This window comes from Arachis hypogaea, chromosome 8 (assembly GCF_003086295.3).
Source record: "Arachis hypogaea cultivar Tifrunner chromosome 8, arahy.Tifrunner.gnm2.J5K5, whole genome shotgun sequence".
Taxonomy (NCBI): Eukaryota; Viridiplantae; Streptophyta; class Magnoliopsida; order Fabales; family Fabaceae; genus Arachis; species Arachis hypogaea.
In genome coordinates this window covers 10,234,216-10,245,069 of record NC_092043.1, presented here as the reverse complement: position 1 = coordinate 10,245,069, position 10,854 = coordinate 10,234,216, and the positions used below count along the sequence as shown (strand labels likewise).

The 10,854-nt window shown below is 34.8% G+C and overlaps 1 protein-coding gene across 2 annotated transcripts; it reads right to left on the bottom strand.

Annotated features, from left to right (window-relative positions):
* Positions 1-376: 376 nt before the first annotated feature.
* Positions 377-8,274, bottom strand: LOC112706036 (replication factor C subunit 2). 2 transcript variants are annotated; one of them, XM_072200573.1, is made up of 14 exons: positions 7,891-8,274; positions 5,025-7,398; positions 4,085-4,310; positions 3,906-3,984; positions 3,714-3,793; positions 3,382-3,504; positions 3,194-3,263; positions 3,013-3,086; positions 2,581-2,701; positions 2,428-2,490; positions 1,566-1,625; positions 1,010-1,135; positions 830-910; positions 377-676 (listed from the first exon to the last, which is right to left on the bottom strand). In XM_072200573.1, the coding sequence occupies exons 3-14, from the start codon at positions 4,126-4,128 to the stop codon at positions 572-574; spliced, it is 1,026 nt and encodes a 341-aa protein (XP_072056674.1). In that variant the 5' UTR covers positions 4,129-4,310; positions 5,025-7,398; positions 7,891-8,274; the 3' UTR covers positions 377-571. The 2 variants fall into 2 exon arrangements, with proteins under 2 accessions (XP_072056674.1, XP_025612904.1); XM_025757119.2 differs by having other exon boundaries at positions 7,292-7,398; positions 7,891-8,220.
* Positions 8,275-10,854: the final 2,580 nt, after the last annotated feature.

Below are 10,854 nucleotides of genomic sequence, written 5' to 3'. Positions count from 1 at the left end.
TGATGACGACGATAATGATGATTTTCTGAGTTCTGGGTTCTGATGATGATTTTTTGAACTGAGTTCTTGTTTTTCTTTAGTTTGAGTTCTGGGTTTATTTTTCTGAGTTTGAGTTCTAAATCCGAACTCTGGGTTCTGATGAGGATAACGATGATGATGTTGATTTTCTGAGTTTTGGTTGGTGTGATGCAGGTGGTGATGGAGTGGCAGTAGATGGAAGGTGGTGTTGGTGTTGGTGGAAGAGGTAATTGTATCGGTAGTGGTGAAGATATTTTTATCCAAAAAAAATAAAAGGACGATTTTAATACTAAAAAACATTAAAGACAATTCTAAATCGAAAATTAGATAAGGGACGGTTTCGATTTTCACGCTCAACTTTAGAGACCAAAATACTTACCCTTAATTTCACCAGCCGGAGCCTTAATTTTGTACACAAAGGATATCATATAATAAATGTTAGGAATGAACTATTCAAAACAAGTAAAAAACCGAGTCCAAATCTAGTTTAGTTTCATAATATAGATCCTCTAATTGAACCTTCTAGATTTAACCAGCTATCTATCATATATATCTAACTCCCATAAGCAAATCCTTCCGGCATGTTACAAAAAGCTTGCATTGTAGTGCTGACTGTGTCAAGAAGCTGCAAGTATTCATCAGCACCATCAACCAGACACTGCAATTCCACGAGCAACTAGTGAGGAATCGTGCATCACACAACAACAATGATGCATTTGAGTAAAATTTTGAAGTTCTTACAAAGGTAACACAAATATTATGTGGTATTAGTGTATAATTTCTGAAAGCAAAAGGTCATTTTGTAAGTAACCTTATCTGCTTCTCCCAGCTTCTTGGCAATTCTTGCTTTCTGTTCATCTGATATGTCATCATCAAGAATGGCCTCAAATAACTGAAAGAATCAAATTGATTCGTCGATTTACTGGAATAGTTAACAGTAATTAGAGTTATTGACAAAAGAATTGTCAAAATAAACTGGCAGAAACAAGACCTGAGTTAGTATCTGAGAGGCTGGATATCCCTCTGCAATGAAATTGTTTACTTCCTTGTTGGCTGAATCAAAATTTCCACTTTTGCATGCTTTCAGAATTGCCTCCACTACCTCTGCTGGAACAACCTGATAGATTGGAATTTTAGAAATAACAAAAACATCATGTTGAAATTTGAAAATTAGTTACTCCTGTAGAATAGTAAACACAACAAAATATATATACAGGAAGGCATTTCAAGCAATAGACGTAGATAACCTATGTTTCACAAAATGGCATGAATTGCAATTTCAGAGATGTTTGATACCAATATCAAGTCAAAATCGTATTCATTTTATCCATGCTATAAAAAGAGAAAGGAAAGCATTTGCTAAAAGGATCAAATCCCTTGCCCTTCGGCAAATAATTATGTCAATATTAAATATCAAGGTGCATGATCAAGCTTCCATACACTATACGAAATAATACATGTAGACAACTTCAATTTAATATCTATAATTTCTTTGTATACAGAGACAGAACAAGCCAAATGAAATTAGGGCCTCTGCCACAACATACCCCAGATACTGAAATCAGGTCCTCTGAAGAAATGGAAGATCCAAATAATCGAGCTGCTGACTGCAAAATTAATAATAGGTTATTTGAGAAATAGATGCTATTTACTCAATCATGGTCATTAATGTTTCAGAGATTGATCATCACAAGAAAGCAGGAAAAAGAATGTAAAACCTTAGAACAAACAACACATTTACTTTCAAGACATCCTTGATTTGAGAAACAAATTATCATAGCAATATTTCTGTACAGCTACATTGCATATGAGAATTCCATTCTATTCAACAAATTTGTTGAAGCAAGGGGAAGAAAAAAGTGAAAGAGAAACCTACAAGGAACCAATTGGAGACTCCTTTGAAAATTAGTGTTCAACAGATGAACATGGCTGCAAATAAACGCTCATAAAACTCTCCTCTATTATCAGCCTGGTACTTTCAGTCTTGTGGACTCTCCTTATTATATCTTTCCACTAAATCCTCTTATTGAGGATTATAAGTTATTATTATATAAAAACAAACATACCCATAATTAAAATGGTCTTTCATTGTAGATTACCAAAAATAATAATCTTATTTAATAATAGCTATCTATTAAATTAAATTCATGAATATGGTTACAAGTCCGTTGGTAGTGTCAAGATTGAACCATAACCAATTAAGATATAAAGACGTATACATACACAACTTATTCTGAGAAATTGGTTCCATTAAACAAATAACGAATAAAAATTAGAATAAAAACAAACATTATGGAAAACGATTAAAATAAGTGAAATACGTTTTAATTGATTGAAGAAAATGGGAAAAGAAAAACTTACATGACTAAAGAGTAACACAAGCTATAATAATAGGGGAACATCTCTCACCTGCAAGTATGTGATAGCCCGACGAAGATCTCCTTGAGAGATAGAACTCAGGGTTGAAAGAGCCTATGGAAGCAAATGCACATAAAGTACTTGAATAAATTTCAACATAAACTCTATGAAATCTATCACAATGAGACTACTTAGGTTCCCCACCTTAGCATCAAGATTGAGTCCTTCTTCATTGCAAATGTACAGTATTCGGTTGCTCATGATCTCTTCTGACAATGGCTTGAACCTGAATTTCGCACACCTTGAAGCCAGTGGTTCTATGATCCTACAAAAAATTTACAGTTTTTTATTATACACAATCAATGGGTCACACATTCTAGATCAAGACACACAAATTACAAAGAAGAAATATCTTAGTTTTTATGAAAGATACATTATAAATGGTGCATACCAACAAGAAAAAAGATCCTTGTATCATTTGAATGAAATGGGGAAAAAAGTTTATTTAAACAATAGCAGTTATGTTAAATTATATATTAATCATGGCCACATTAAGTCTCCTTGGTTCCTTAATGATGTTATATATAAAATACCAACAAGATTAATCAGAAAATGGTAACATGGAAGATAATATACCTGCTGATGTAGTTGCATATGAAAAAGAACCGAGTAACTTTAGAGTAAGTTTCCATTGTTCGCCTCAGGGCATTCTGTGCAGCAAATAGGTGATGTGAAAAGTGAAACCAGTAACCACAGACACTTATGTGACAATTAAAGTTAGAGAATTAAAAAAATAAATGTTAATACGCAAACATGCCTGAGCATCTTCAGTCATTGAATCTGCCTCATCCAAGACAATAATCTTATATGGTGGGCAAGGATAACCACTGAAATATCGAAACACCAAAGAACAGTGAGGAAGGCATACACACCAAACCGACAAAATTTACCATTGTAAGAACAAGACAGCCTCAAATCTAAAGAACAAAATCAGGTCTAGCATACCCCTTGCGCTGATTAGTACCAACGGCGACGGCTGCAAAATCCTTTATCTTGGTGCGAACAACATTAATCCCACGGTCATCACTTGCATTGAGCTCCAGCACCCTAGACTTGTAAAGCTCAGGCCTGTGGAAAACAAGCAATACATTACACAACATAGTTGTCACTTGTCACACATTAAAGATACTACCTTTAAACATACCAATTGACAGAACAAACAAGACCGAAATATTTTCAACAATAAAAGTTCCCTCTTCTCAGAACATAAAACCCTAAGTAACAAAACAGCAAGTACAAATAAGAAGAGCTGGAATTAGAGTGAGATAAGGGCATACCCGAAAAGCTGGTGAGCTATTGCAAGAGCAGTGGTTGTTTTTCCGGTGCCGGGGGGTCCATAGAAGAGCATGTGGGGGCACTGCAATGCAAAAATGAAAAAAATATAATCATAACCAATAAATGGAATTACCAAGGGTTTGACTACGTAGAAAAAAATGGGCAAATAAAAAGAAGAGGAAGAAAAGGATTACGCTTCCAGTTTCAAGAGTGTTGGTGAGGACACGAACAACTTCGTCTTGGTGAGCTACGTCTTTCACTTGTTTTGGTCGGCTGATACAAAACAAATTGTGAGTTTAAACAGATCAAAGTCCAATTTTTCTTTTTCTCCCACAAATTGTGGAAAAGAAGAAGAAGAAGAAGAAGTTAGTACTATTTTTCGACCCAAGGCTGAGAGGATTGCATGATTGGCGCCATTTTTTTTTTCTCTTTCAGTGTTCTCTTCGCAGTTGGCACTCCACTCCACTGCACTCTGCTTGTTTAGCTGCTATATGTAGAGCTCTTTTCCCGCTACTTTGTCACGCGTATAAACGCACCGTTTCGTCTGCGAAACCCAACTTTCTACAAATTAGCCCAAGCAAAATGGGCCACTAGCCCCTCTGAAAAACAAAAAGAAAGAACGAGAGTTATGACCAAAAAAACAAAATACACGAGAGGCCAATATTGTTTCAGTCTCTTTATTTTATTTGGGTAATTATTTCAGTCTCTTTATTTAAAAATAAATAAATATATAATGACCACAATAAATAAATATATAAAATTGAAAATTCAACTCTTCTCCAAAAAATATAAATAAAAAAATTATTAAATTTGGATTTATGAGTTGAATCTTAACTTTGTTTTGGAGAGAAATATTATTATTAAATCCAAATAATTAACTTTCTTTTTGGAGAGAGATTATTCTTGTAATGTTAAAAAAAATTATGTGCAAATAAAAAATTAGTCGTTAAATATTCTGTATATGTTTAACTCATTTTTAATATACAACTAATATAGTTGAATTTTAATGGATCAAGCATTCAATGTTAATTTAGAATGTATTTGTTATACTTCGAATATGTATATTCATCTTTATAAGGGGCAAAATTATTGTTCAAACGTTCAGTCGTCCTAATAATTAACCATGACGATTATATGAACGCAAAATTGGCAAAATATGAGCGCCAAATGGACTAATACTTGCAATCCCAGGCTTTAGTGGGAAAGGTTCGAATCCTCCACCTTTCATTTTATATTGATAATTTGTGATATGATCATGGATAAGTGCAACTGGAATTTCTATAAAGTGTAAATTACAAAATATAAATGATTACCTATACCAATTGATTCCGGAGATGATTTTGTTGAAGCAAATTAAATAAAGAGAACAACAACAACAAAGCCTTGTCCTACTAAATGGAGTCGACAAATTAAATAAAGAGAGATTAGAAAAAAAACAAAAAGGTAAGAGAAAACACTTCTAGCATTTTACCCAAAAAAAAAAAAACTTCCAGCAATAGCCAAATAAGCAATAAAAAGAGCAACATCATGATATTTGCTTATAGAAGTAATAGTGTTCGTGTGTTATGATTTACCATAATAACTCAACTACATTCTAGAGAATAACTTTAGAAATATATAAACAAGGTGGGTAACTTTTCAAAACTCAAAAGTCACAATAAGAAACTCAACAAAGATAACCCTAACCTTCCTTTTAAGGAAATAATTTGTGTTATCGTTTGAGTTAAAAAATGTTCTCTTATCAAATTATAATTGATCATTGGTTTAATGTCCTAAATCATAATTAACAAAAAAAAACCCTTGTTTTCTAGATTTAAATGTCACAGGAGATCAAGAAATAATGTTACAATTGACAATACATGAATCTTCTAGGCATTGGTTTTATGTCATCTTTTTCTTGAAGTACAATCTTTTTTGCCCAAAGGTAAAAAACCTATGAAAGACACTGAAAAATAACACACAAACCTAGCTAGCAATCATTTGATGGGGGCATAAGAAAACTCATTCCCTTCATAGTGAAACATGGAGTTGAGCAACAACTGTTCGCTTGGGAGTTGGGTATGTTGATAAGAACCCTTGCACTCTAAAACCTAAAGTGACAGAATTTACTAATCTGGGGTGCTACATAATTATTCAGCACTAAAACATAATCCCTATCTGAACTAAAAAGTAGAGGAACCAAGAAATCAAAGAACAAGAAGCTACCAGCAAAGCAAAGGCCCTAACCCAGCCCTAAACCAATGAAATCTTATCATTTCCGGGCCACAACTATGAGACCTGACAATTTTCTTCATATAATGACAATTCTGAATTATGTTACTAAGGTCCAAATTTAGTACAACAACTGATCAAAGGAAAGCAAGCAATTTCAAGGGAAATAGCCTATAAAGATGCAGCAAATCCTTTTACACAGTGCACTTATTACAAATTGTTAGGCATTTGAAATGCTGTATGCCCAAGATCCAAAAAGGATCAAAAGATAAACCAAGAACATTACATTGTGTTTAATGAAGCTGGATCAGCAAGCAAAACAGAAGCAAACTATAAGGCCTTCCTCCTTCCATTTGTCTTTTAATTACACTCAAATGACAAGCAAATCAGAAACATACTAAGGCTCCAACATGCTAATTAGTTCATTCTTAGTAACAAGGTTTAATCACACAAGCAAATTAAGGTTCTATTTGGGCAGAATAGAGCACAAACATAAAAGAGATATAATAGTGTTGAATTTAATTAGTTTAATCACACAATGTATCTTCATCTCAAAGAGGCAAAACCAGAACTACTCTAATAAAATCAAGGTTCTGAGAACCGGACCGTCCATTGAACCGCTCTAGTCACTAGTTCACTGGTCCAACCGGTCTAACCGTGATTCAACCGAAAAAACCATTTTAAAATAAAATAATAAATAAACATCCTAGAATATAGAAGCAGCTTGTGAGTGACTATTGAAAGAAATGCCAATTCAAATAGTACAAAGTGTGAAGATATCAGATAATACCATGATATATTGAAAGAAACCCAATAAACAACACTATAATCGCTGTTCCAATAAGTCCTAAGAGAATGCAAAGCTAAACTAAAATAGTAAATACAGAAAGTAACATTTTAAAGAGAGATAACAAGTATATCAATACTCAATACTCTTAATTGTTATTATCCTATTCCGCAACATATGCAAGCTATAATATACAAATACTTCGTTTCTACTCAAATATCTTACCATAGGCGTATCTGCATCATATACTATTAAATTAAACATCCTAATTGTGACTATAGTTTTGATAAAATGGCCATATTTACATATTCCTATTTGTGCAAAACAGAAGGCAAGACTAGCTAGTTTTAATTCTCTTACAAGAAACTAGTATAACTTGATAAACAACAATGATAAAGTCATGAAGAGATTCTATTAGTTCCTACTAAACAAAACAATTAGATCAAAACTAAGGGTGAATTTTCAGTATTAAGAAATCAACTGTGAGTCTTGAATCTCCAATTCAATTATGCCAGTAATCCAAAGAGTTGACTTACTATACAATGAATGAGTGCAGAAATAGATGGAAAGATGAAGAGGTACCAGAGGGCAGAAAAAAGAGTTAGTTTTCTTGATCCTGCGAGTGTGATCAGGTGCTAATGCTGCGGAAATCCTTTTGCTGGTTCAGATTGCCATTTTCCTTCTCAGTTCTGATAAAGAACATTAACAATTGAGAAAGATGATCAACACAGCAGAGCCACAAAACACAGAACAGCACACCAGAACCCAGAACCCAGAACCCACAGAAGCAGCACCACAGCCAGAAAATTAATAGCAGCACAAAATTAATACTACCAACAGCATTCAGCAACAAAAATTATCATTCAGCAACAAACAGCATTAGATTTGATTTCCACCTTAGCATTCAGAAACAAACATTACAAAACAGCAACAAGTAATCCCTAATCACACTAAACCTGAAATCAATAAAGCTAAACAAAAATTTCAATAATGATTTGATTTCCATTTTTAGCAGCAGCAAGAAAATTTCAACAAAAATTTCAGGAACTGAAAAAAGAGCAGCAACACAAAATCAATTATTTGATTTTCCATTAATCCATTCACAATTTCACATTCAAAAATCAGCAAACAGAGCATAAAAGGAAAAGAAGAACCGAAGAAGCGAAAGCAGTGCCACTAACTTTCGACGGAGACACGGACGGCGACGGGCGATACGACGGCGACCGTCGAGACAACGGCGACCGGCAACACAGCGGCGAGCTACTCCAACCTCGAACAGAGAAGCCAGGGAGGACGGGGACAGAGAGAGGGAGGACGCCGAGCTACCAGAGAGTGCCTGGGCTACAAGAAAGGACGCGGAGGCGCCGACAGCAAGGACGGCGGCGGTACTGCGATGAAACCGTTGCAGGGAGAACCTAGGGTTTTGGTTGGGTGATTTTGAACTTTGCTTCAGAGGGATGGTAATTCACGAATAGGGGGGTGTGTCGAGGGAAGGGGGGCGAGGGAGTGAGGGCTGAACGTTGGGTTTTTTTTTCTTTTAATCAAAACGGCGCCGGTTATGGTCCGGTCCAACTGACCGGTTCCGGTCGATTTTCAATAGTTTTTGAATGGTTTTTGAATGGTCGGTTATTTGTAACGGATTGAACCGTTTTTATTATTGATTTTTAGTTGGATCGGTTTGATCGATCGATCCGATCCGATTTTTAAAACCATGAATAAAATAGACAGATGAACAAAGAAAATTAAAAAAAATTGAATTAATCCAAATTGTTAATGGATCAAGTCATCAAGATTCAGTAATCAATAATCAATTAATTAGAAGTGAATATCTCGAAAGAGGTAGCTACCGAGACTTGGTGAGTAGAGAGCATAGCAGCAGAAGACCAGAGGAGAGCAGAGTTCAAAGGTTGCAGCCTCGCCGGAGAGAGAACACAAAGCAGCAGCCGTGCGCAGTGAAGATATGGGAGTAAAGCTGGAGAAAAAGTGGCAGCCGTTGGGAAGTTTGAGAGAGAGGTTCGAATGGGTAGAGGGTGTGTGAGACAGAGCGAGAGACAAGGAACTTTGGGAGAAGATTAAGGACTAGGTTGAATAGAGAATGGGGTGAAGAGGACATAGGCACTCAGGCTGTGAGGCAAAGTGGCTGCGTGGTGGTGGGTGTGGCAGACTGGCAGTGAGCACGAAGAAGGAAATGAATTGGAGTTAATGGGTTGGAGACTAGGTTAAGGGCAAGGTTGCGAGCATAGTTATCAGAGACAAACCGATAATCAAGCCAGCATATGACCGGATCATTAGGTTATTGGTTCAATCGATGAGTCATTGATTCACCCGATTGACTCGATCATAATTAAAAATATATAAAATTAAAATCAAAAGTTAAAATACATGTCATTACAAACATATTAATAATAATAATAATAATCAAATATCAACTCTTAAACATAACTAACAATGCAAAAAGAGATAACAAACTAGTGTTTAGTACAAAATACTTTCTCAATTTAAATGAACAAAAGCGAGCGAAATATAACACAATCAGTAAATCAAATCCAAAAGGAGATCTCAAAGTCGACATCTATATCTTCATAGGATAAATTTGGAACTTGATCAATATTTTTTCTCATTTTAGTTTGCATCTATATCTTCTATAGCGTTGTTATTTAGTCCATTACATTTGTTATTTTTCATAAATCAATATCAAGAATAATTCATAATAGCAACTGAAAATTAAAATGTTCAAGCAATTCAACTCACAGTAATAAAAAAACAAAAGAACAGAGCAACAATTCAGCAAATTAGAAACAAAAGAACAGTGATGTTATCCAGCAATAAAAAATTTGCTTAGTGATATATTCAGCAACAATTCAACTCATAGCAACAAATTCAACTCATTAATAATTTACAACAAAAAATTCAACTATGGTAATTTTCCAGGTGTAGTAAAAATTTAGAGCAATGAAAGACCATGAACAATGAAGAAATACCATTCCAAATTCCTAGTACTCAGCTTCGACAATTCTAAAAAAATACATATAATAATAAGAACCACCACTATAAAATTCTAATTTCACTAAAAGAACAGGGCCGAAGGAAGCTCACTTGGGACTGACAATGAAGGAAGGCAGGAAGCTGACCAACTGAACTAACAGCCAACACAAGAAGACGACGACCTCCACCACCCGAGTGACCAGATGCTGTTTCCGTCTGCTTCTGCCGCCGACAAAGCAAGCACAGGGAAGGTGGAAGTGAGAGACCGGAGACGAGAGATGACAGTGAGACTGTGAGTGACAGAACTTGAGCTTGAGAGAGAGAGTAACGAGACTCACAACGAGGGCTTGGGGTGGGGTGATCATCACATTCATCAGGTTAGGGCATCAACAGGGGGTGGGGGATACTAAAACGACGTCGTTTCGGTCTCAAAAAACAAAACCGTGACCCAGTCCGGATTTTGTAAACCACTTTATTGAAAACCAAGTAGGTCAATCTGAATTCCTACAAGTTCGGTACTTAGCCGGTTCAATGAGTGGTTCGACCGATTTGGATTTTTGGTCAAACTGGTCGGATCGAGCCAGATTTATAACTATAGTTATGAGAACTGAATCAGTCAAGTAATTGGTTTAATAGTTTAATAGTCCAATTAGAATCAAACCATAATTAAATAGATTTACTTAAATATAAAATAATTTTTTTCAAAATTTAATATAAAATTTTAAATATTTAAATTCAATGATTTTTAGATAAATAAAATTAAAAATTTCACCCACCAAAAAGAAATCACATGTGAGGACTCAATTACTATATTCAGGTAAAAGATGAAAGTCTAGTACAATTGAAAATGCTAAAGCACTATTCAAGGATAACTACTAATCTCTTTGAAAATAACATCCTCTACTTCCTCTTCACTTAATTTTGGAAGACATAAAGAAGAAAATATAAAAATTAGTCATCAAGTCATCTCTGCAAGACACGTTTTCATTTATTAAAAGGCGTGTGGCAAAAGAATCTTTATAGATTGAGAATGTAGATTTATTAGAAATATTTTCTCTAATTTTTACAGCTTGATGTCAACGTCTTTTTTCACGGTCATTTATCTAAGGATGTTTATATATCATTGCCTCCTAGAGTGCCCTTTTCTCTGTCCAACCAGT

Coding starts and splice junctions, on each gene's coding strand:
- LOC112706036 (XM_072200573.1), bottom strand. CDS start 4,128: ATGGCGCCAATCATGCAATCCTCTCAGCCTTGGGTCGAAAAATA. Junction 2,702..3,012: donor ATATGCAACTACATCAGCAG/GTATATTATCTT, acceptor AATTTTTTGTAG/GATCATAGAACCACTGGCTT. Junction 911..1,009: donor CCTCTCAGATACTAACTCAG/GTCTTGTTTCTG, acceptor TGATTCTTTCAG/TTATTTGAGGCCATTCTTGA.